The sequence below is a fragment of the Dermochelys coriacea genome, chromosome 2 (genome assembly GCF_009764565.3).
Source record: "Dermochelys coriacea isolate rDerCor1 chromosome 2, rDerCor1.pri.v4, whole genome shotgun sequence".
NCBI lineage: Eukaryota > Metazoa > Chordata > Testudines > Dermochelyidae > Dermochelys > Dermochelys coriacea.
In genome coordinates, this window is record NC_050069.1 from 11,209,697 (window position 1) to 11,237,135 (window position 27,439).

A 27,439-nucleotide genomic window follows, 5' to 3' on the forward strand; every position below is an offset into this window, starting at 1 on the left:
CACAGCTACAATGAGATTCACACTGACTACATCTTATAGAACCACAATTATTGTAGGGTAAGACAAGTAATCTTTTTTTCTGTGCCCCTGCAGAAGCTGTTTTTTGGACATGCAATTTATTTGATACATCTTTACTTGAACGCTATTTTAATAAGCTGCAAAATGCAAGAGGGTTTATATCTGCACCCTTACTTCTCTAGAGTGCTTTGAATTCAAAGGCAGCCATTGCTTTTGTTTTTGTAAACTAATTTGTGACACTGTAGTTGCATCAACCTATATACAGTGAATATGAAATGGTGTGTATACAAGGTATTTTTTACTTGAATTGACTGTTGTATTAGCACTTATGAAATATGTATTTTTCAAGCCCCTACAGCCTGATTTCCAATACAAGGAACTTGCTGTGCAACTTTGATTTCCTGGATTATGAGCTCTCTTAAGTGAGCCCCTTTTGTAATAATGCATATAATTAAAGGAAGATATATAATGTGGCACACCTAAACAAGCATGAACCCAGTGCTTGTAAGTAAATTCATTGATTTTATTTAATAGTGATTCGTGGTTTACATTTTGTATTCAAGGAAAATAATCCTACATTTCCCTTTTATTTCAAAGACAAAAGTAAGTAGAATTGTTTGATAGGAGGAACTCCCATTTTCTCCCTTATTTAAAAAAAACTGTTACATTATAGTTTATTTCTATTTACAACAGAGGTTTTATTTTTCTGCTTATGCCATATTTTATACATGTTAGATCTGTACTCCTTTATATTTTGTCTTTCCTGAGTGTACTGGGGGATGAAGAGAAGGCATAGGAAGTTACTGCTCCTCCCGCACCTAGCACTTGAATGGGAACCAGCACTCTAAGGAGTAGATGGGTGATATGTCCAGAGCCATTCCACAGTGCAAAGAGGGTGTGATCAGATTGCTTTGGTGTGAGGCCAGACCTTGCCACCGGGTACATAGACTGTCAGAGGTGTGGGCCTTGCATGTGCTGATTAAAGGTCCAGATTATATTTTGTCCTTGTCACTTAGGTCTGATTTTCACTTTCACACATGCTTCACCATGGCAAGGTCAGAATCTGGCACTTAATGTTTCCATTCTGAAGATATAAAACTACTATAATTGATTGTCCATTATCCAACTTCACAGATTAATAAGTAGATATGAAGTTTTGAATCTTTAATAAATCCTTAAGGTACAGTTTTGGTTTTCAGTAATCATAAATGTTTGTGCTACAGGCTCCCTTTCTCTCTGGATCAAAGTTTTCCTTAACTCTCATTTACCCTTCTTTGAAGCGTGAAGGGGAAGCAAGTGTAGAAGGAGTTCTTAATCAACTGGTCCTAGAGCATCTACAGTTGGCTCCTCTCCAGTGGGGTGAGTAATGTCAAAAAGCATTCTCGATTATTAAGGATGAGTATTAATTTCTAATCTTCTGTAATATGTATGTTACAGAGATTTATTACATAAAATCATCAAGTAATGTTTTGATAAGATGTACCATGTACAATATTGTTTACATTTTCATTTATTGATTAAAAATCTATGATGCAGAAGAGTAGGAAAGAGTTAGCAGGAAAGAGTTTTTTTCCCCATGAATGCTTTGCTCAGCTGGAGAAAATCTTATAATTTATATATCTATTATCTTTAAAATGTAGTAATGTTAAATATGGTGATAATAGTTTTATGATACAGCTGATCAGGAATTTGTTCTTGCAAACAAATGTCCTAATGTTTTGTACAGGATGCAACTGTTCTTTACTTTTTCCTTACATATTACAGTATGTGGTATAAAATAAGTTCTCTTTATCACTGATCTGTGATAAATTTCTTTTCAAGTATATTTATTACTCTATTCTATAGATTTATATTACATTAACTTTTACTAGAAGGGCGATTGTTTGCCTAGCAAGGAAGAGCATTTTCTCATAATTATGCCTTACCTGTGTGAGCAGAGTCAATTTCACATGTAACAGTTTTAGAAGGATTTAGAAACATTTGTCCCACTGATTTTCATTGGGGCTTGTGCTTCTAACTCCCATAGGAATATGTGAAAATCTCCCCCTGTGTTTCTGTATGATCCATCTTATTTAAAATGAAATCTTTTGGTTCTTCTCATATTCTTTCTTGCTTTCCCAATTTGGGTTTTCCTTCAACTTGCAAATTCTATTACTCCCTTTAATATAGCAAGATTAATTTATTTGATTAATAAGAACTAAGTAGTCTTTTGCATCCCTATTTAACATGGTAACTCTGTAGGTCAGGATCAGATGTTTGGTGGAGATACATGACTTGTTCTGATTCACAATACAATTCTTTTCTGCACAATAATCTTTGACTTCTTATATGGAACCTAATGGAAGGATGACAGACTTTGTCTTGTGTCAAGGATTTGAACTGTCATCTCTGTTTCTAAGGTTTGTGATATTTCCTGCCTTATAGTCAAGTGGGTTGAAATATCTCCTGGCCTACGGTGTGATATTCTTCCTTATTAAAACAAAGGATTCTAAGGGTTCTATGGCTCCAAAGGAATATACAATATTGTGGGGGAAATGGTGTGAATGTTGTTACATTGCTGAGACAGTAAGATCAAAGGTAAGAAAATGAAAAGTTATGGAGCCAAGTTATGCCAGCAAAATATATGGTCTTACCTTAAACCATACCTTGACTTCTTGTTCATGTCTAATATTTTCCTTTTCTGCATATATTGTTAACTGTAATGACTCAATTTTTATGTAAGGTGTCAAAAAGTTATGTTAATGTGGGAACTGTGAATTATTTCCCTGGCTTTGTGTTTGTGTAAAATTCCTACCAGAATGTTACGTTAAAAATGTATGGTATTTAATTCCCCTTTTTACAAAAAAACAAAGAAGAAGAAAGATTCCACTTGCTTTTTTAAAAATTTCTATTGAAATATACAATCATTAAATCATGCATTGAGCTGAGTTTCCACATGCATGGGGGCCAAGTATTCCAGAGTGAAATAATTGCAATGAAAGTCACTGGGGACCCTCAGGAAGAGCCCCACAGCAATGGATGCCACTTCTGACACAATTGGAAGTGATCTGAACAAGTTATGGATGAGGGCTGGTCTCCACTACTGGGAGATCGATGCTGCTGCAATCGATGCAGCAGGGATCGATTTAGCAGGTCTAGTGAAGATCCACTAAATTGACAGCAGAGCGCTCTCTGCTGGACGCAAGTACTCCAGCTCTCCAAGCAGAGTAAGGGATGTCAACCGGAGAGTGTCGACACAGCGCAGTGAAGACACCGGGGAAAGTCGACCTAAGCTACATTGACTCCAGCTACGTTATTCACGTAGCTGGAGTAGCATAGCTTAGGTCAAATTACCCTGATAGTGGAGACGAGCCCTGAGACACAGTGTTATTGGAGGATGTGGGGAAGAAGTGTGTGTGTGTGTGTGTGTGTGTGTGTGTGTGTGTGTGTGTGTGTATAAAATACGATATCCTCTTGCCATTCATAGTTTAAATTGATAGGGAAAAGCATATAATGCATGCATAGTGCTCTGTATTGACTTGCTGATAACATGGGTGCCCCAGGAATACCTTCATGTTAAACATGAAGCTTGAAATTCAAACTGGTTTTATCATCAGTGCAAAAATCTGTTGAAGTTGTGAAAAACACCATTTGTACATGCTCTGGTAACTCTTAAATGGCAGGATAGATTTTCTTCAAACTTCCTAAACAAATTAACTTCTAGCTGAGAAGAATCATGAAAAGTGTCATCCCAAGAAGTAACTTAGATGTGAGATAGGACTTTGGCTTCTTAATTGTAAGTATAATCACCTCATACACATGTAATAACTACTATATATACCTTAACCCTTAATTTCACTCTAAGCTTTGATTCTGTAATAACCGCACATGTAGATTTAATTTATTTAAAATGAACACAAAAGGTTTACACTGTTCAATTCCTTTTCATATTGCAGCCTGATTTAGGGTGCACTAATAATGTAATTTATCAATTTAATGCCTTTTAAAATTTTAATTTAATAATTATTATTATTATTAATATTAATTAGTATGGGGTTTTTGGCTCACCAATCTGTTTGATCAGTAGATCAGGCTCCACAGTATTTACAAAGGACCCTCGGAGGTATGACAGGAAGCTCACACTGAGACAGATATAGCCTTAAAGGCTTTTTATTAAAATCAATAATAGTAAGTAAATGGTAAAATACTCAGAGTTACAAAGTTACAATTGTATTGTAACTGCTTTTCAAAAGATACATATGATAATTTAGTATTATGCGCAACAAAGCTTTGGTTAATATACTCACACACTTCCTTGATAACCTGGTGGTAAGAGACACAGGACCAGCCCTGCAGTTCAGGTTTCTCAGTTCTTGAGTGAGAGATGCAGTGCTTAGAAAAAGCTAATGCTAAAAGCTATCAAAACTAACTTAGGGTTTACTTGACTAACTTAAACTTAAAATAAAAACCTAATAAACAAACTAAGAATAAAAACGTAGGGAAACCAAGCTTAGCCTCGTTCCCTTGAAACTTAAAGTTTAAGAAGAACAAGTATAGCCTACTTATAGTAGTAGTCATAGTAGATAGATAGAATAAAATAAAATAGAAAGAATGAGTGAAATGAAGTAAGATACAGTAAGTGAGAAAATGGAGCACTCTAGCGAGGTGGGTCACCTCATTTATAGAGCAAAGTGCCAGAAATCAATCCTCCTATGCCCAAATTTCATTCCTCACCCACAAAATGTTAGGGTATGCTTATCCCATGGCCTAGTATCTTTGTGCATATTGATGACAGGTATATACGCACATAAGTTTCCCTATGTTGTACCTGTTAAGTCTGTGGGTACAACATTGAAAAAAACTCTATGCCAGTTTCCATTGTCTATTGGTCTAGATAAAAGGTCATAGACATAGGCGTGGGTACTTATCTATTTAGGTAACAAGATATAGGTCAATTTTGCTTTCTGGGTAAAAGGTCTTAATATAGATAGGCTAACTTTGACTTAGCTTAACATACAGGATATGGCCTGTAGGTGTCTTGCATTATAGCCAAATTTATTTTTAATATAAACCTATAAACCTATTACAATACATCAAATAATTAAGTTATAAGAAAAGATATATATGTGTGTGTGTGTGTATATATATGCAAGCAAGCAGGTTAGTCCTATAGGCAACAATATGGGACAAATGGATAGCCAAGTATTGAACACTGATGATCAGAATTTAATCTATCCCAATTCCTGATGCAACTAATGTGAATTGTGAATTTTTTTTTTAGAAGACAGAGTAATAGTATTTGTTTTTAAATGTCTTCTTATGTGTGTCAACTGTATAGTATGACTTAATTTATGAAGTGAAAGCAGCCAGTGATATAATTTTCTAAGGCTGAAGTACCAGTAAGGAGGTGAAAGTAATATTTAAAAGCAGGTTTAACATTTTTAATGGGCATTTCTGATAAAAGACAAATTTAACATAAGCCAGTATAACAGATTTAAGTCTATATGAAAAGGGCATCAGTCAGACTTCTAAAAGCTGTGTACTTCAGATCACTGCCGGACATTATTAGAATTTTGGTTTCAAATGAGCTACAGTCTTCTGGAAATTAGGAATGCAAAATGTAGACCCAATTAAGCAGCTGTTAGCATTATTTTGCTTGTGTGTGTGTTTGACAGCATTTCTTTTGGGATAACATTTTTTTTCATGACGCCACAGATTAGTGTCAGCAGTTGAGAAGTTTTTTCTCTTAAACATTGAACTTTGAATAATAAGGAACTGGTTTTGCTTTGAGTTTTGTTATTTTGATGCTGTTATGTAAGAATTGCTTACATTTTATGCTGAGGCTACTTGTATAGTATGATACATCACTTATTCATACAATGCTTGTGTGTATTGACTGAAGCTTTTGTGACAATGATTTATAGCTAATGCTGTATGGCAGTAAGTTATATTTTACTGACACTCAGGCTCTGTGCTATCTTTAGGAAAAGCTGACTGCTATAGTGAAGATTTACTGTAATTCATGTGAGCTGTAGCTCACGAAAGCTTATGCTCAAATAAATTTGTTAGTCTCTAAGGTGCCACAAGTACTCCTTTTCTTTTTGCGAATACAGACTAACACAGGACTCTGAAACCTGTAATTCATCTGTTTTCATTAAAATTTCCATGAGTACTCAACAATGCAGGTGACCTTTATAGCTTTATAAAAGCTGTTTTTCTAACCTCAGTATTCCTTTTAAATGACTATTTGGCATATATTAATGTATGTTATACTTTTAAAAAAATCTGATAAACATTTTAATAGTTTGTCTTGGACATTTCAAAACTCTGTCTTGCTTTGGTAAGGTAATTTGACAGAATGCAATCAATGGTCTGTTAGATTAAATAAAATATAAAGAATCATATAATTCATTGTTAATGGTACTAAAATATTTATCTGGGTTAGGAGTCAGATCTGTTTTCAATGGCAATAGGGAGAGAGGAGAAAAGACCCCATTCAGTAGACTCCTTTGTAGTGGATGTGGCATGAAATCCTAATATTATTAAGTGATTTGGGAAGAAATGCAAAATGGAAAGAGAGAAGCTGATCAGTGTAAAAATATTTAAAATCGGAAAGCTTATAAAGAAGGAAGATATATCAAAGGTTAATGTGAGAGTTTTTAATGTGTTGTTAAAAATCGATTTTAAGATTTAGACCATCTCTTTAGAATGGAGTTGTCTATTATTAAGTGTAATAAATCACGTGTAATTGAAAAAGGTAATCTTGCTTAACACTAGCAAGTTCAACACTTTCTAAAATTTATGGCATATTTTCTTTATACTACTGGGCATCAAACCAAATGTGGGAATAGTCTTTTTTTAAGTGCGTATATGTTACCATTATCAAATCAAAGAAACATAATCTTACAAATGCCTAATCAGCAAAAAGAGATTATGCTAAGGAGAATATTAATGGAAGTTTTATGGTTGGATTTCTGAGAGACCAATTTTAATTGCTTGAATTGCAACATTTTTCTTTTCTTATGTCTCTGTATATTTCATGCTGTTAAATTATACAAGAGAACAAAATTCTCTGGAGACGAAACAGTCTGTTAGTACTGTTCTGTGTTTTATAGTGAAATTATCATAGTTACAAATGTAATGAGCTAGCTGTTGACACTTAACAATTAATGCATGATACTGTTACAATATTTTAATACATACACCATAAGCTAAAATAATCTTTTTATGTAGATCAGTGTTCTAAATAATATTTTTTATCATAAAAGCAAGGTACAGAGCTAGGACTTGTGTTCTCACTATTTTAAACTATTTTAAGCAAGAAACTCCTGTGTTCCAATATCAACTCTACCTCTGACTCCTTTTGGGTGAATTGTTTAAGCCATTGATTCTCAATCATTTTTATACCAGGACCCTGTGCTACAAGAGAAGAAGTTTTGAAATCCCCTTTATATAGTTTTGGGGCTTTCCTCCCATAAAGAAAAAAGGGTGTTCACGACCGATCCCATTCCTGGGATTGCAACCCTCTGGTTGAGATACCATATTTATTTGTACCTCTGGTTCCATACATGTAAAATGGAGATGATGATGATAAACTTCAGAAGCCTGGTGAGAAAGAATCAATTAAGCTTACATAGTGCTCTGGAGCTGTAGCAAACTACAAAAGTTCTAAAAAAGAGTTCTGATAAATAGGACTGTCAAGCGATTAAAAAAAATTAATCGCAATTAATCGCGATCATGTTTGTCTTAGCAATTGGCTGAACAAGAAGTAGGACTGAGTGGACTTGTAGGCTCTAAAGTTATACATTGTTTTATTTTTGAGTGCAGTTATGTAACAAACAAAATCTACATTTGTAAGTTTCATTTTCATGATAAAAGATTGCACTACAGTACTTGCATGAGATGATTTGAAAAATACTATTTCTTTTGTTTATCACTTTTACAGTGCAAATATTTGGAATCAAAAATAATAATATAAAGTGAGTCCTGTATACTTTGTATTCTGTGTTGTAATTGAAATCAATATATTTGAAAATGTAAAAAAAATCCAAAATATTTAATAAATTTCAATTGGTATTCTATTGTTTAGCACTGCAATTAAAACTGTGATTAATCATAATTAATTTTTTTGAGTTAATCGCGTGAGTTAATTGCGATTAATCGACAGCTCCACTTATAAAGCAAACCTTTGGCTTCCTTCAAAGCCCTTGAGACACTGAGTGAACAACTCAAATTGAATAATGATTATACACAATATAAAGCAAAATAAACTCGAAAGGCCAAGCATGCTGGACTTGTGTAAGAATTGCATGTTAATCCTGCTTCACCTGGGTACAGTCCAGAACTAGCTTTTCATTAAGGAGAATTGTTTATATATATGGGTGTCACCCTCTGAAGTTCTGAATACATCAACTTCAGTGGAAGTGGATAGGAGTTGAAGGTGCTCCTCACCTTGCAGGATTGGACATGGTGTGATTACAAAGGCTTTCTCTATGGGCTTGAAATATTACTAAGTTTCTGTTTTGAGGGTTCATTTAATGTCATTTTTGGGATTAATTTTAGCAATTTTTGAGTTTGATGTAATGTCCAGAAATCCTGGGTATTGGGTGGGTGGTGGTTGCAGCTTTCTCTTTGTATATACTATAATGAGTAGTGCATATTATATACATTGCTTATTACAGTAATATGTCCTGTAATGAGTAATCCCTTTATAATGTTTCAAACAGCACTATATTAAAGAGCATTAGGGAACTTTTAGTGTGCACCAGAAGAGTAAACATAGACCAATTAATGTGCAACATGTTAGTAGTGCACTTTAGAAATCACACCCCCAAAGTGCACACTGCTGCTCTATGTAGACAAGCCCTTAGATACTAGCAGCCACTTCCAGAGTTTTTCTGGTGTTTATTGGATAAACATAGATTTCAAGTTGTTGCTGTTGTTGTTATATCAGGGAGGGGGGGCGATGGGAGAGAGGGAAGTTTATTGGTTAAAACCAAAAATCAGAAATCCTAAATATAAATGTGGAAATTCTAGTGTTAGACTTTCCTCAACTCTAACAAAATGTCATATCTATTTTAGGTGATTTCCTTAGTAAATCTTTAATTAACTTGTATATTTTCCATGGGATGCCTGAAAATGATGCCAGAGTAGTATTAATTCTCTCCCCACACACTGTACATGTACTTCAAGACGGTTTAAATTAAACACTGATATCTCAAAGTATTGTACAGTTCAGTAAATTGCATTTGCCACAGTGAGAGTTAAGAAAAAAATAGAATTGCTTATATAAAATATACAGCATTGAAGAGTCTCCAGCTCACAATTAAGAAAAGTAGTGCTAAAAAGCTGTATTCTTGTTTGCCAGTTTATAAGTACAGAATACTAACACTTTTACAGAGAAATCAAAATAAACCAGCTTCCCACTTGCCTCATGCAGGTTTATTATATTGAGAGGAGACTGAAAATTGAAGGCTAAATTTAAATTGCTCATAATGGGTAAATGGCATAAATATCAGAGGTGGATTTAACAGCTTCTCAAACAGCTTCATAAGCATATCAGCCATTTTAGGGCAGCTATCCTCTGGGTTGTATCCTCAAAATAGCTTGGACAATATTTAGCAATATGTTGTTGTATTTTAAATGAGACAACTGCCATTGCAGGAGCCTTGAGCAGTGGTGCCCCTCAGCGCCTCCTGTTATCTGCCTGTAGCATAAAATAATCTAGTCTCTTGTGGAATGTAATACTTGGGTCTCATTTTGGTTGTTGGGTTTAGCGTGCAGGTGCTGGGTGGTAGTGGTCTGTGATATACAGGAGGTCAGATTAGATGATTTAGGAGGTCCCTTCTGACATTAAACTCTATGACTGTTATAACCACAATGAACAGTGAATAAATAAAATCACTGAACAGAAGCCATCTCTTAAATACACAAAGGTCCTTCCTCTCATGGATCTTAAAAACAATGAATGAAACCGTTCATTTTATTTTGTAGCTTCTAGTCAATCCTCTAATCGTAATTAAGTCTTTCAGCAATACGTTTGATTAATTCTGATGGAGTACAGCAGTGTCAATTCCTAGTACCCTAGTACACATGCTATGAATGTTGGATTTTGCTCCTTCATAAGTCCAAGAATTTTCTTTGATTACTTCTATTTTAGAATTACAACAGCATTGGTGATATGGTCAGTAGAAAAGGAAATCTAGAATATCGCTGAGAGAAATTCAAGAACAACTCATCTACACTGAAAAAGATCAATGTCTGATAGAAAGATTAAGAGGCTGCAGTTGGGAAACAACCTTGATTTTGTATGAATTCTGTTGCGTATCCTGAGCTTGCTACCCTGCCCCCCACTTCCTCCTTTTAACAAACTACGTGAGATGCAAGAGAAGTGGAAAAAGCTTTTAAGTATCCTAACAGCCTGAGAGGTGATGGGATAGTCTGGCAACAGCAAACAAGCAAGAAGCGGGGTGTTTTAGCTCCTGAGAAATATCAAGAGACTAGGATAGTGCACTGAGAAAGGAACTAACTTGACAAAACTAGGACATTTGGCACATTTTAAAAATGTTTTTTCAGGTATCAACAAATGCCTCTGACATACTTTGGATCAGCTGATTGTTCTAATTCTTATTGAAGTTTTACTTCCTAATGTTTTTGTGATGATGAGCAAATGATGAATTTGAATTTCAACTAATATTTGTTCCATATTAACTCAAATAACTCAACTTATTAAAATAAATGTCATGCAAAATCTTAGGCTTAGAATTTACTAATGTCAGTTTACTTATTTAATAAAATATTGCTTAAAACAAGGTAATTCATATGAGAGAAATGAGCGGCATTATAGGAGAGGAGAGAAAGGTGAACAATTAAATGACTAAAGTAGAAATGCTAAACATTTTTTATGAATTGTTAAGGGTTCATACAATAGAGAACAAATGTGATGATAGGAATAACCAGGAAAATGGATTGGAGTTAAAAATATTATATCAACACATACTTTATTGAGAGGATCTGAATTGGAATCCTCTCTGTGCTTTCAGGTGTCGCTTAGCTCATTCACAAGGCTCTGCTTTTCCTGTTTGTCATGTGGTTTGCTGGAATAGCTGCCTTCTTGTGTTTCTATAACTTAAAATTTTTACAAGGATAGGCTGTTGACTTGTCTTTCAACCCCCAATCTGGAGGGCCCGTGTGTTGCTTTTCACTTTGATCTGTTCAACTTGGGTGGCTCTATCAGTAGTTAAAACTCCTGCTAGTATAGCTCTCAACATCATTGGAACATGCAAGCCTTCCCACCGTGTCAAGGTGCAGCCACTATAGAAAGTTTATAGAGAGGATGAGCAAAATAAAAGTTGGTTTTTGTGGCGCAGTTTGTGATGGATAATACTGAGTATATAGAGAAAAGTGATATGAATATTTTGGCTGACACAGCAGAGGCTGTGTGGATAGAAATTAAGAACAATAAAACTGAGTATATGATTCCTGGAAGATACTTAGCTCATGGGCAGCTTGGAAAAGTAGATCAGGAAATGTATTTATAGATATGAGAGTCCAGCCAGAAACTTTGATTACAGCAGATTTTAATTACTTAGCAGTTAGATAGAATATACTAATAGCTATGCAAAAACTCAGAAGTGAACAATATTCATAACTGTACTGCAGGAATGCTTTGAATAGCCTATTTCCAAAATGATATTTTGAGCCAATTTTAGGCATTGAACCAAAGTGGGATCCTCTGTTCTGGACTGAAATTGGTGAGCTTTTCCTCTCAGACCCCCATTTCGAAGTGTTGTTTTTCTCTAGGGGTGTTTTTTTTTTTTTTGTACTGACTTGTGCTCTTGGGCATGATCTTACATCCATTGAAGTCAAGGCAAATCTTTCCCTTAACTTCACTAGGCTATTCATTATGCTGTTGGTGCAGTACTATAAATGATGATTCCTTGTTCAGGTTGAGTGTCCTTTATATGTATATCCTTCCAAAATTACAAATATATGGAAATGGGAGGAGGGGGGAATAAGGCTGCAGTGGCCAGTTTTTTTTAGTTATTTGGTGGATGGAAGTACTTCCACACCTTTCTGTTTAGTTTTTTGGCTGTGTTACACTTCACAATTTCAACTGGCAATAATTATAATGTTCCTACTTGGGGAGATTGGGCAACCCAGACCCATACCCAAATGCAGTTTGAAAGTTTTAGACTTTTATCAGTTTATATTGAGATTGTTTCCTTTCTTTTACACAGGCCAAACTTTTCTAATAGGTATCACAAATAATCCACTTTTCTCTGTCAAATGCTTTTTCGGCAGCTAATGACAGAAGAGTAAATAATGGCTCAGGCTAATTTTCTAGTTCCTTAATTTGGGTAGTAATCCCTGAAAATGATAAACTTTTGAGTAATATTTGTAGGATATAATTAAGTTTTTTGAAACTGAGGACAAAGCATCTTGGAGTTTCTTCGGTTGGTTATTGTGACAGGGAAGATAGTGACACTGAACCAAAATTTAGCTATGACACAGAATTCATACCACCTGCTGAATTTGATGGGAATTGTGCCTGTCAAATTGGGCCTGGTCCATGATCACCACAAATACTTTGGAAATCAGACAATTCTTGACAAAGATTCTTAGGGTGAGTTGGTTCAATTTTAAACTTCAGGCATCCGCTTTCCACAGAATTCTGCTGCCTTGGCAAAAATAACAGAAACATGGAACTGATTTAAAAACAAGAAATCCATCTGGATCTGTCTTGTGATAACTAAATTAATGGTACCCCAACATTGGAAGCCTGAAAAACTATCAACAATAAGAAAATGAAGCATAACAGAAGCAGCCTTTGTATGAGTAATTCAGTGTACACATTCATAACATCAAATATACGTATATGAGTATTTGCTAACCATTATATAGGAACACTGACAGCTAATTATGTATTTTTCTGTTCAATGTTTTCTATCTTTTCTTCTAGTTGTTCTTTCCTTTCCCTGTTTCTTTCTTTCTCTCTGCCTTTTTAAATCCTTGGATAAAACTGGAATGTAGCAAAGTATTTTTCTGTAAGTTTTGTTTTATATTTGCCTCCTATTCAGACTGTCTTGTTTTTCTTTTTATTGAACTATCATTAAAATAAATACATTTTTAAAAGAAAAATTTAACTGTGTGTGGGGTATAGGAACATTAAATCAGTTTAAACTTTTGGGTTTTTTTTCAAGGGAACCAATCAAACAAAAAAGCTTGAGCTGAAATTTTGTGTTTTCACCCACATCAAATATTTACTGCTGGGTTGTAAACTCTGAATTCTTTTTAGCAGCTCTCATATACATATGTACATTAACGTGTACCTACAGAAACACCCTGTGATGTTGCAGGAAGAGGAAGAAGTTTTTTGTAGCATTTTCAGATAATAAGAGGAACAGAGTGACACGAGTGTGTGTCGGTCACCCCATTGGCCCAGTGCGGGGTTTGTACATCCTGTCACACCACTGGCGGGACTCTCTGTTGGATCAGGCAATTTCTATTAAGGGGACTTAGGGCTCCTGGCAGGGCATGGTAAACATTTCATCTATGCCTCCTGAGCCTCCTGGCTGGGACAAACAATCACAAATGGGCTTTGACCCTCTGCAATGTAAAGTCAACAAACAGCCAGCAGCTTCTGGGGCAGACAGAGCCAATGTTCAGTCTCTACTCTCCTAAGCCTACTGGCTAGGATAAACAATAGCAGTTAGGGGGCTCTGACCTTCTGGGAAGGGCAAAGCAAGCAGTCAGTCTGTAGCCCCTGGGCAGGGGAAAAGCAAAGCAAACAGTTTGTGGCCCCTGAGCCACCTGGCTGGGGTATCATAGAATCATAGAATCATAGAATATCAGGGTTGGAAGGGACCCCAGAAGGTCATCTAGTCCAACCCCCTGCTCAAAGCAGGACCAGGTCCCAGTTAAATCATCCTAGCCAGGGCTTTGTCAAGCCTGACCTTAAAAACCTCTAAGGAAGGAGATTCTACCACCTCCCTAGGTAACGCATTCCAGTGTTTCACCACCCTCTTAGTGAAAAAGTTTTTCCTAATATCCAATCTAAACCTCCCCCATTGCAACTTGAGACCATTACTCCTCGTTCTGTCATCTGCTACCATTGAGAACAGTCTAGAGCCATCCTCTTTGAAACCCCCTTTCAGGTAGTTGAAAGCAGCTATCAAATCCCCCCTCATTCTTCTCTTCTGCAGACTAAACAATCCCAGCTCCCTCAGCCTCTCCTCATAAGTCATGTGCTCTAGACCCCCAATCATTTTTGTTGCCCTTCGCTGTACTCTTTCCAATTTATCCACATCCTTCTTGTAGTGTGGGGCCCAAAACTGGACACAGTACTCCAGATGAGGCCTCACCAGTGTCGAATAGAGGGGAACGATCACGTCCCTCGATCTGCTCGCTATGCCCCTACTTATACATCCCAAAATGCCATTGGCCTTCTTGGCAACAAGGGCACACTGCTGACTCATATCCAGCTTCTCGTCCACTGTCACCCCTAGGTCCTTTTCCGCAGAACTGCTGCCGAGCCATTCGGTCCCTAGTCTGTAGCGGTGCATTGGATTCTTCCATCCTAAGTGCAGGACCCTGCACTTATCCTTATTGAACCTCATTAGATTTCTTTTGGCCCAATCCTCCAATTTGTCTAGGTCCTTCTGTATCCTATCCCTCCCCTCCAGCGTATCTACCACTCCTCCCAGTTTAGTATCATCCGCAAATTTGCTGAGAGTGCAATCCACACCATCCTCCAGATCATTTATGAAGATATTGAACAAAACGGGCCCCAGGACCGACCCCTGGGGCACTCCACTTGACACCGGCTGCCAACTAGACATGGAGCCATTGATCACTACCCGTTGAGCCCGACAATCTAGCCAGCTTTCTACCCACCTTATAGTGCATTCATCCAGCCCATACTTCCTTAACTTGCTGACAAGAATGCTGTGGGAGACCGTGTCAAAAGCTTTGCTAAAGTCAAGAAACAATACATCCACTGCTTTCCCTTCATCCACAGAACCAGTAATCTCATCATAAAAGGCGATTAGATTAGTCAGGCATGACCTTCCCTTGGTGAATCCATGCTGACTGTTCCTGATCACTTTCCTCTCCTCTAAGTGCTTCAGGATTGATTCCTTGAGGACCTGCTCCATGATTTTTCCAGGGACTGAGGTGAGGCTGACCGGCCTGTAGTTCCCAGGATCCTCCTTCTTCCCTTTTTTAAAGATGGGCACTACATTAGCCTTTTTCCAGTCATCCGGGACTTCCCCCGTTCGCCACGAGTTTTCAAAGATAATGGCCAAGGGCTCTGCAATCACAGCCGCCAATTCCCTCAGCACTCTCGGATGCAATTCGTCCGGCCCCATGGACTTGTGCACGTCCAGCTTTTCTAAATAGTCCCTAACCACCTCTATCTCTACAGAGGGCTGGCCATCTCTTCCCCATTTTGTGATGCCCAGCACAGCAGTCTGGGAGCTGACCTTGTTAGTGAAAACAGAGGCAAAAAAAGCATTGAGTACATTAGCTTTTTCCACATCCTCTGTCACTAGCTTGCCTCCCTCATTCAGTAAGGGGCCCACACTTTCCTTGGCTTTCTTCTTGTTGCCAACATACCTGAAGAAACCCTTCTTGTTACTCTTGACATCTCTTGCTAGCTGCAGCTCCAGGTGCGATTTGGCCCTCCTGATATCTTTCCTACATGCCCGAGCAATATTTTTATACTCTTCCCTGGTCATATGTCCAACCTTCCACTTCTTGTAAGCTTCTTTTTTATGTTTAAGATCCGCTAGGATTTCACCATTAAGCCAAGCTGGTCGCCTGCCATATTTACTATTCTTTCGACTCATCGGGATGGTTTGTCCCTGTAACCTCAACAGGGATTCCTTGAAATACAGCCAGCTCTCCTGGACTCCCTTCCCTTTCATGTTAGTCCCCCAGGGGATCCTGGCCATCTGTTCCCTGAGGGAGTCAAAGTCTGCTTTCCTGAAGTCCAGGGTCCGTATCCTGCTGCTTACCTTTCTTCCCTGCGTCAGGATCCTGAACTCAACCAACTCATGGTCACTGCCTCCCAGATTCCCATCCACTTTTGCTTCCCCCACTAATTCTACCCGGTTTGTGAGCAGCAGGTCAAGAAAAGCGCTCCCCCTAGTTGGCTCCCCTAGCACTTGCACCAGGAAATTGTCCCCTACGCTTTCCAAAAACTTCCTGGATTGTCTATGCACCGCTGTATTGCTCTCCCAGCAGATATCAGGAAAATTAAAGTCACCCATGAGAATCAGGGCATGCGATCTAGTAGCTTCCGTGAGTTGCCGGAAGAAAGCCTCATCCACCTCATCCCCCTGGTCCGGTGGTCTATAGCAGACTCCCACCATGACATCACTCTTGTTGCACACACTTCTAAACTTAATCCAGAGACACTCAGGTTTTTCCACAGTTTCGTACCGGAGCTCTGAGCAGTCATACTGCTCCCTTACATACAGTGCTACTCCCCCACCTTTTCTGCCCTGCCTGTCCTTCCTGAACAGTTTATAACCATCCATGACTGTACTCCAGTCATGTGAGTTATCCCACCAAGTCTCTGTTATTCCAATCACGTCATAATTCCTTGACATCACCAGGACCTCCAGTTCTCCCTGCTTGTTTCCAAGGCTTTGTGCATTTGTATATAAGCACTTGAGATAACCTGTTGATCGCCCCTCATTCCCAGTATGAGGCAGGAGCCCTCCCCTCACAGACATTCCTGCCTGTGCTTCCTCCCGGTATCCCGCTTTCCCACTTACCTCAGGGCTTTGGTCTCCTTCCCCCGGTGAACCTAGTTTAAAGCCCTCCTCACTAGGTTAGCCAGCCTGCTGGCAAAGATGTTCTTCCCTCTCTTCGTAAGATGGAGCCCGTCTCTGCCCAGCACTCCTCCTTCATGGAACACCATCCCATGGTCAAAGAATCCAAAGCCTTCTCTCCGACACCACCTGTGTAGCCATTCGTTGACCTCCACGATTCGACGGTCCCTACCCAGGCCTTTTCCTTCCACGGGGAGGATGGACGAGAACACCACTTGCGCCTCCAACTCCTTTATCCTTCTTCCCAGAGCCACGTAGTCCGCAGTGATCCGCTCAAGGTCATTCTTGGCAGTATCATTGGTGCCCACGTGGAGAAGCAGGAAGGGGTAGCGATCCGAGGGCTTAATGAGTCTCGGCAGTCTCTCCGTCACATCACGAATCTTAGCCCCTGGCAAGCAGCAGACTTCTCGGTTTTCCCGGTCAGGGCGGCAGATAGATGACTCAGTCCCCCAGAGGAGAGAGTCCCCGACCACCACCACCCGCCTTCTCCTCTTGGGAGTGGTGGTCGTGGAACCCCCAACCTCAGGACATCGCATCTCATGCCTCCCAACCAGCGGAGTCTCCTTCTGCTTTCTCCCCCCAGACATATCATCTGGTCCACTCTCCGCATTGGTACCTGTGGAGAGAACATGAAAGCGGTTAGTTACCTGTGTCTGTGTTACTGGAACCCGGACATTCCGCTTACCTCTTCTGGAGGTCACATGTTGCCAAGCTTCTTCACTGGCCTCTTGGCTCCTCTGTGCAACCTGCTCTATATCTTTAGAGCTTTGTGCCCCTAGAAGCCTATCCTGAGTTTGGTCCAGAAAATCCTCAGTCTCTCGTATACAACGCAGGGTCGTTGCCTGTTGCTCCAGACCTTCAATCTTCTCTTCCAATATGGAGACCAGCTTGCACTTTGTACAGACAAAGTCGCTTCTGTCCTGTGGAAGAAAGACAAACATGGCACATCCAGTGCAGGTCACAACAGCTGAACCCCCCCCTTCCATATCACCTACCTACTATGAGCTTCCTCAGAGACGTTGGCAAGATGTAAGCCTCACTGGGCTCACTCCAGGCGAACTCCCAGGCAAACTCCTGCTGTGAGCTGCTCTGCTGTCCCCGCTGCTCAGCTGGTTCGCGAGGCTCTGGCTATTTTTAAACAGCCAGGCTTCCCTGACGCAAACACACAGACACCCTAATGCCCGCCCCCTGCAGGCTAGCAGCCAATCAGACACTCACTCAGGCTCTCTCCCTGCCCTCCCAGCAAACACACGCTCGGATACTTCCTCAGCAAGCAAACACACACACTCGGATACTTACCAGTCCCAGGCAAACTCCTGCTGTGAGCTGCTCTGCTGTCCCCGCTGCTCAGCTGGTTCGCTGCCGCTCAGCTGGTTCGCGAGGCTCAGGTTCGGGTAGGCAATCACAGTTAGGGGACTCTGATTTTTAAGGCAGGGCAGAGCAAACAAGCAGTCTACCGCCCCTGAGCAGGGCAGGGCAAACAATCTGCCTATGGCTGTAGCCCCCAATAATCACACCTAGTGGCAAAAGTGCAGTGGGGGAGCATGGGAACCTGGGCCCACCCTACTCCACCAGGTTCTGACCCAGGGGTCCTATAAAGCCATGAAATTCTCAGATAATGGTTTAATCATTGGCTTCTGATACATTCCCTGGGTCACTTCCTACAGCAAGGCTCATCTTGGGCATCTTCTCGGCTGGCAATGTTTTAGCATCCCAGTCAGTCTCTGGGATCGGCTTGTTGTCCACAGCATAGTCCAGGTCCATGGTTCCCATCACTTGGAGAGTTGCAGGAGCTTGTAGCACACATCCTTCCTTCTTGCCAGCCAGCCCTGATTGAACTGGACTGCTTCCTTTTATCTGTCCCTTCCACCTGCAGCACGCGCAGCACGGGCGATGCAGTGTGGTCTCCTGGGCCCACAGTGATTGGCCAGGCACCATTGGCCCAGTGCAGGGTTGGTATACCCTGTCACACAGAGCAAATGTATTTTATAATATGCCTTTGTAAAGCAGAAGTGTTATCAGTAGACATTGTATTAGACTCTTTATAAAGTTCACATGAAGGTGAGTATTACAGTATCAGGATCAAGTCCAAACTTATGAGACATAATAAAGGAAGAGAGTTATTGAAAATGATTGCAATTATATAGTGAAAGTAAGAGAGCTTTCCAAATTAGGGTGGTGCAAATTTTTTTAAATTTTATTTTACTCTTCTGTAAAGCATTATGATGATTGCTTTCTTAGTTACTCAGATCAAGTCACTGCATTGTTATTTGCTTTTGAAAACTCCATAATTTGGAATGATTGAGCAAAAATTAGTTCCATGAAGAAACAATACAGTAAAATGTTGTTTTGCATAGCATCTTGCATGCATATTCAGAAGCTGCAGGTAAGGGCTGTTGTGTACCAACTACTTCAGGCAGCTGACTGATATTCCTGAGTCTAGATTTGAACTCAGTCTTACTTCCGTCTGTAATATGAAAATTTTGTGATTTTAAATGTGCTTAATGTGCCTGTTACAAATATTTAAAACCTATTTGCCATCATGTCACAGTTGCAGGGTTAGCTGCATCTTTGTCCCCTTCCCACTCTCCCTGAGTTCACTCCTTGAGGTGCCAAGCCTTGTGTTTTTACCTCTTCTGGGGTGGAATTCTGCAATTCTCCTTCTCTTAGACTAGGTCATGGGCTACAACACCTTGTGTATAAAGTGTGCTTACCCAGTAAGTCTGACTGGGTTTGGCATTTGCAGTTCTTCCTTTCAGGGGCCCCTGACCAGTGGTGTTACAGTGACTGGACAGCTTTCAAACCAAAGTATTGTTTAATTTTAACAGTAGAAACAAAGCACTTGGAGAAAAAGGATTTTAAAACAACAATCTACATACATATCTACCTTATCTAAAGCTCTACCATTCTGTGATGGTAGCCTAGGCAGACATAGCATCTTCAGACATCCTGGTGAGTGCCTGTGTCAGTCTGTTTTCCCCAAACAAAGTTAAACAACTACCCCTTCTCTTCAGAGAGAGTCCTTTTTAAAAACTGTTATAATGCTTTTGACCTCTGGTTCCCATGCCTTCTCCAGTCCAGGCATTGTCTTGTAACAACTTTCAAGTGTTTCCTGAGGTGAAGGCTGGCTTATCTTGGACCATTCTTTCTCCTTCCTGACTGTTTTTTCCTTTTATAGCCTGCTATTAAACTAAGCAACGTATTCATACAGTAACCATCTGAATAACCAAGTCAGCATACAGTATTCATAAACTATTACAGAGCAGCTCCACATCTGTCACACGCTCATTAAAGAATAGTGTTGGAATCCTGCCAGTGGGTATTCTCTTGGACAGTTCTGCTTACATGGGGTTTTGGGTTAGTATGGATGGGCTTAACTGTGTTTAAACTACATTTGGAAACTGTTTTGATTTATGCTTAGCATGGATGGGGTTTTTCGTTGTAGACATCTGTTATGTTTCCAGGGGTAAAGTACAGATCTTGGTATGTAGCTCATGACGGGTGATACATACAGCGGCTTGTAACAACATTTTTTGAAGATTTGTGATACATAATTGTTGATGTTTATAGGCCATTGAAATGAAGAGAGGGGAGAGAAGCACATGTGTTGCAGCAGTATAGACAACATTGAATTTGAAAGTTGTCGTGCCTGTAATGAGGAAAAAATAGGAACTTAATAAAACATTAAAAAAGAGACAACTTAGATTTTTCTTAAAATTACAGAGAACAGTGAACATTAAAGTAATGAGATCTGGAATTTTGTACTGACTCTTGCCTAATAGAAGTACATTTTTCCAGATGCTCATTCTAAATATACAGTGTTTATCATGGTGGATACATTTTCAGCTATTAATGTACATACTAATCTCACTGTTAAAACTTGAGAGTAGAGGTACACTGTAAATAATCTTTAACTCTGTGGTAATATTTACAAAATCTTAGTTTTTAATCACTGATGGTATTACTGCCACAGCTGCTCCATCAGGTGGGCAGTCTGGATGATCATGGATAACCTTACAACCCAAGAGTGAGAAAAGTGTCTGCAGATACAAAAAAATGGATAAGTATTAGCTCCTTGTGAAAGCTTGGCAATAAAAAACCATGCTCAGTAATTTTTTAGAAAAGATATTTGTGTAGGGATATTTGTACTTTTTTCTTTACATATGAGTGTTTTCCTTCCTACAGCTGTGTGAATTAGTGTCTAATTTCTAGGGCTGCTTTTAAGTGTCACCTGTGTGGCATTAACTCCTGTGACAGTACTAGATCTTTCTCTGCCATCTCAAATCCTTGCCAATTACATACTTATTCCTGATAATGGAATGTAATAAATGGTGCACACATACCTATGTTTTGTCATTCATACTGTGACATGAAATAAATGCAAAACACATTCTAAGCTGATCTTAACATTTTAAGTGCCCTTACAAATTTAGTTGCTTCTCACCACAGGCTGGCTGGTTGTCCTTCAGCCAGGCTCTCCCCTTTGATCAGCACTTCAGTCACTTGGTGGTGATGTATGTAGATGGAGGAGGAAGAGCATGGCAAACATCTCTCCCTTTTATCATGTCCTTTCTTCCCTCTTGGCTTTGCCTCCCCCCGCCCCCTTGAGAGTCAGGTGAACATTACCTCATCGCTGTCCCAAACTGACCAAAGGAAGGGGGGTGACTCACTTGAGAGTCCAGCCGATCCTTTGTTGTTGTCTAGGCCAGTGTCCTTTGTTCCTGTGAGGTTGGGCTGGGTTTCTCCATTACATGCCCTGATGAGGTGTGAACTGCCCCTCTCTTCCTGGAGAGTTTTGCCTGGGCTTCTTTTAAGCCATGAGGACACATTTTCAACCTCATAACTATATACATGAAATTACAACCTATAACATTACTATAACAACAATGCTCAGTGCATCATGAGCCTTCTGAAGACACACGGCATGACAAACTTTGCATTGGATACCACACAATCATATTATAAGGATGAACGTGGGGCCTGCAGCCTGAGCCCTGCCATTCAGGGCTGAAACCCTCAGGCTTTGGCTTGGGCCATGTGTAGAGGGGCTCGGGCTTCAGCCCTGGACCACAGCAAGTCTAAGCCAGCCCTTGCGACCCCATTCAAAGTGGGTCACGACCCACTTTGGGGTCCTGACCCACAGTTTGAGAACCACTGATATAAGCTAAATAAAAGAGAATTAAAAGTAAGAGAGAAAAATGTAGATGAGGTTTCAAACTGGGTGAAAACAAGGGCAGTAAGCAGCTATCCATTACTATAATAACCTGAACATCATTGTTAGCTCAACTGGCAATCTGACCTCTGCTGTCTCTTGAGAGTTACTTAGAAACTATAATATCTTATAGATCGCTATGTTAATCAGTAGATTTGTGATCATGTGTTGTTAGTGAATGTATTAGTCAGCAATTTTCTCATTTATTAATGAATTATGAGCTATTTCTGTTTAGCAGATAAGTGCATTTGGAAAGGATTAAGAAAACTTTAATCATATTATGGGGTCTTTATAAACGATGTATAGTGGATACTGATTGGTTTACATTTAAATTAATTTCAGAAGATGACATATGCACTTTCACTTACAATGTGTGATTGTGTCTGGAATAGTTTGCAAAATGACTCAGTCATTTTGGAAACCAAGGGTCTATCTATCATTTAGAAATGAATAGAAATAGATTTCTGTCATTTAGAAATGTAAATTAATACTGCCAAGACGATCCTTCCTTGGGAAAATAAAATGTGTACCTTTCAAATTTGTCTTTAATGTAGTTGATTGAGGTGTGTATTGTTTCATGAGTTACTTCAGGATGTTAAAGAACTAACCTAAACTTGTGAGACATTACCATGGTTGTCATTAAAATTTGTAGCAGATGTTCCTTTTTCTACTGCAGTGTGCACACTATTCCTTACATTCAGTGTTTGGGGGAACTAACGTTAATTTGTGGTGTTTTGTATAATTCAAGATCCACTTTGGATTAGAGAATGAATGGGAAGGCCATCTCTGGGACCCAGCATGGAGGTTCAAAATTGCAGGACACTTAGGCACAGTACAGAGGCTTAAAACTCCAGTAACATTAATTACTTGCAAACAGCAACTGTAAAGAGCTGAATGGTAATGACTGTTCATTTTTGTCTCTCAAGATTTTCCTTTTCCACTCAGAGACTGAATAAAACAGTATAAATTATAGAATTTCAGAGAGGGAAAAGGCTAGAGAAAACAGGCCTGTGTAACTGATTACTTGAGCAGTTTCTAAAGCAGTGATTCCAAACCATTGGTCCAAGTTCCATAGATATGTGCTCTTAACCACTGGTAATTTGAGGTTTTCTGAGGGAGAGTCGAGAGTTTAATGAGGGTAAACTGTTGGATTCTTCTGTCGCTTCGACAGATGAGTTTTCAATTAGTGGTGTTCCCCAAGGGTCAGTCCTAGGACCAATCCTATTCAACCTATTCATAAATGATCTGGAGAAGGGGTAAACAGCAAGGTGGCGAAGTTTGCAGATGATACTAAACTGCTCAAGATAGTTAAGACCAAAGCAGACTGTGAAGAACTTCAAAAAGATCTCAAAAAACTAAGTGATTGGGCGACAAAATGGCAAATGAAATTTAATGTGGATAAATGTAAAGTAATGCACATTGGAAAAAATAATCCCAATTATACATACAATATGAAGTGGGCTAATTTAGCTACAACTAATCATGAGAAAGATCTTGGAGTCATCGTGGATAGTTCTCTGAAGATGTCCACGCAGTGTGCAGCAGCAGTCAAAAAAGCAAACTGGATGTTAGGAATCATTAAAAAGGGATAGAGAATAAGACAGAGATATTTTATTGCCCTTATATAAATCCATGGTACACCCACATCTTGAATATTGCATACAGATGTGGTCCTCTCATCTCAAAAAAGATATACTGGCATTAGAAAAGGTTCAGAAAAGGGTAACTAAAATGATTAGGGGTTTGGAACAGGTCCCATATGAGGAGAGATTAAAGAGACTAGGACTTTTCATCTTGGAAAAGAGGAGACTAAGGGGGGATATGATAGAGGTATATAAAATCATGAGTGGTGTGGAGAAAGTGAATAAGGAAAAGTTATTTACTTGTTCCCATAATATAAAAATAGGGGCCACCAAATGAAATTAATGGGTAGCAGGTTTAAAACAAATAAAAGGAAGTTCTTCTTCACTCAGCGCACGGTCAACCTGTGGAACTCCTTGCCTGAGGAGGTTGTGAAGGCTAGGACTATAACAGGGTTTAAGAGAGAACTGGATAAATTCATGGAGGTTAAGTTCATTAATGACTATTAACCAGGATGGGTAAGAAGTGGTTTCCCTAGCCTCTGTTTTTCAAAGGGTGGAGATGGATGGCAGGAGAGAGATCACTAGATCATTACCTGTTAGGTTCACTGCCTCTGGAGCACCTGGCATTGGCCACTGTCAGTAGACAGGATACTGGGCTGGATGGACCTTTAGACTGACCCAATATGGCCATTCTTATGTTCTTATGTAATGTTGATTGAGTTCTGGATTTATTTGTTTTTATGGCTTTTCATATGGGAAGCTATTCCAATCCTGGATTTGCAAATGTGGCTATATGTTTTGCAAGTGTAGTCATTGTTGGGGAGAGAGGTTGAGGCGTTGGCTTTATGACATGCTCTTTTCTCCTGCAGAGACTTCACATGCCACTACTCAAAATTGGACATGGCCTCATAACACAGATCTCTCCATCTGGGTCTGTCCAGTGCAACGAGTTCTCAGATTCTAATGTCTATCTTGAGTTTGGCCTTCAAGGTGTTTTTATATCTAAGGATAGGTCAACCCTTAGAGGGGGTTCCCATGCTCAGTTGGCTGTGGAACACTGCTTTCAGAGTATGGGAAAGCTCCATGCAGATCATATTGCTGACCCAGCAAAGTTGAGCCCTGATGAGCGTGGTCTCAATGCCAGGGAGTTGGCACCTCTGATTAGGTCTTTGGTATTGGGATCCTATCCTGCCACTTGATGTTGCAGGTGAATATTAGGCAACGAAGGTGGAAGTTATTTGATATGACGTTGTAGAATGTCCACGTCTCACAGCCGTGGAGGAGTAATGTGAGTACAACAGCATGATAAATTTTTATCTTGGTTCTGAGCAGACTTCACGCCCCTAACAGAGCCTGTAGGTGAGCCTGCCACATGCCAAGCTGGCCTTTGTCAGGCACTGAATGATTTCATCATCCAACATGTCGTTGCTGGAAAGCATGCTACACGGGTGATAGAATTTCCTGACCGAGCTGAGGGATGTATTGTCAGTTGTGATGATAGGATCATGCTGCTTGTGATGCTGGTGGTCTGGTACATGACCTCTGTCTTTTTCAGCTGATTGTGGAACCGAAGCATTTTGAGCCATAGACAGAGCAGTCCACAATAAGCTGACTGTCCTCAAGTGTGTGTGCAAGGGGGTCACAGTTGTCAGCAAACAGGAGCTCTCTTAGTAACTCTTTGATTATGTTGGCATGTGATCTGTGGTGCTGTAGACTGAATAGTCCCCATCCAATCTAAACCAGATGTGTACACCTCTGTGAAAGTGAACAAGAGCATGCAAATGTGAACAAGAGCATGGCTGAAAAGACAGTGGCAAAGAGCACTGGAGCCATTATGCATTCTTATTTGGTGATGGATAAGGCTTCTGATGAGTCACCACACTCCAGCACCCTGGCCATCATGAAATGAGCGGATGACAGCAATCGTCTTGTCTGCACAGCCAAGTTTATGAAAGAGTTTCCATAGACACTCACGATTAATGATGTATAAGATCTTGGTCAGGTCAACAAACACAATGTAGAAGTTCTTGTTCTGTTCACAAGGTTTCTCTTTTATTTGTTGGGCTGCAAAGATCATGTCTGTGGTATCATGGCCAGCAAGAAAGCAACACTGTGACTCTTGATAAACTGAGTCAACTAGGTAATACACGAGCCTGTTGAGAATGACCCATGCAAGGATCTTTCCCACTATAGATGGCAGTGAGATTCCATGATGGTTGTAACAGATAGATATGCTTCCCTTCATTTTGTATAGATGGACTATGAAACATCCTTATGCTCCTGGGACATAGTACCGTGTTTCCATATAGTCCTGAAAATGTTCTTGAGTCTCCTGACCAGGTGGGCACCTCCACATTTGTACACTTCAGGTAGAAAGCCATCAGGATCTGGAGACTTGCCCATGGACAGTTGCTTAATGGCCTTAGTACCGTTGTCTAGAAAAGGGTAAATGGACAGCTCTTCCAGCACAGGACACTGCCGGAGGGAGTTGATGACTTCATCAGACATAGTGGATTGACACTTCAGGACACTATTAAAGTGCACTGCCCAGCGAAAGAGAATGTCACCTTTGTCTGTGACCAGCAAGTTACCATCTGCTGTGAGAACAGGGGCTGTACCACTGGATTTTGTGCCATACACAGCATGGAGACCTTTGTAGAAGACCTTCATATCATGCTTGTCAGCTGCTTCCTTCAGTTCTGCAGTTGACTTTAGTAAGGCTTTTGATACTTTTCAGAGTAGCAGCCGTGTTAGTCTGTATTCGCAAAAAGAAAAGGAGTACTTGTGGCACCTTAGAGACTAACAAATTTATTAGAGCATAAGCTTTCGTGAGCTACAGCAAGTGAGCTGTAGCTCACGAAAGCTTATGCTCTAATAAATTTGTTAGTCTCTAAGGTGCCACAAGTACTCCTTTGCTTTTGATACTGTGTCACATGACTTTCATATAAATAAACTAGGGAAATACAACCTAGATGCAGCTACTATAAGGTAGGTGTATAACTGGTTGGAAAATCGTTCCCAGAGAGTAGTTATCAGTGGTTCACAGTCATCCTGGAAGGGCATAATGGGTGGGGTCCCGCAGGGATCGGTTCTGGGTCTGGTTCTGTTCAATATCTTCATCATCGATTTAGATAAATGTCATAGAGAGTACGCTTATAAAGTTTGCGGATGATACCAAGCTGGGAGGGGTTGCAAGTGCTTTGGAGAATAGAAATAAAATTCAAAATAATCTGGACAAGCTAGAGAAACAGTCTGAAGTAAATAGGATGAAATTCAATAAGGATAAATGCAAAGAACTCCACTTAGGAAGGACCAATCAGTTGCTCACATACAAAATGGGAAATGACTGCCTAGGAAGCAGTACTACGGAAAGGAATCTGGGGTCATAGTGGATCACAAGCTAAATATAAGTCTGAAGTGAGCTGTAGCTCACGAAAGCTTATGCTCTAATAAATTTGTTAGTCTCTAAGGTGCCACGGGTACTCCTTTTCTTTTTGCGAATACAGACTAACACGGCTGCTACTCTGAAACCTGTAAATATAAGTCGTCAGTATAACACTGTTGCAAAAAAGCGTGAACATCCTTCTGGGATGTATTAGCAGGAGTGTTGTAAGCAAGACATGAGAAGTAATTCTTCTGCTCTACTCCTTACTGAATGAGGGAGGCAAGCTAGTGACAGAGGATGTGGAAAAAGCTAATGTACTCAATGCTTTTTTTGCCTCTGTTTTCACTAACAAGGTCAGCTCCCAGACTGCTGTGCTGGGCAACACAAAATGGGGAAGAGATGGCCAGCCCTCTGTAGAGATAGA

The 27,439-nt window shown here is 39.8% G+C and overlaps 1 protein-coding gene across 5 annotated transcripts in view; it reads left to right on the forward strand.

Annotated features, from left to right (window-relative positions):
• TRAPPC9 (trafficking protein particle complex subunit 9) overlaps positions 1-27,439 on the forward strand; it is an 874,505-nt gene that overhangs the window by 498,961 nt on the left and 348,105 nt on the right. For 4 of the 5 annotated variants that reach the window (XM_043507302.1, XM_043507301.1, XM_038389963.2 and 1 more), the window contains exon 21: positions 1,287-1,377. In XM_043507302.1, the coding sequence (XP_043363237.1) occupies positions 1,287-1,377 (91 nt within the window). Of the gene's footprint in view, positions 1-1,286; positions 1,378-10,156; positions 13,123-27,439 lie in introns of those variants that run through there. The other variant, XM_038389965.2, reaches the window with a different exon arrangement.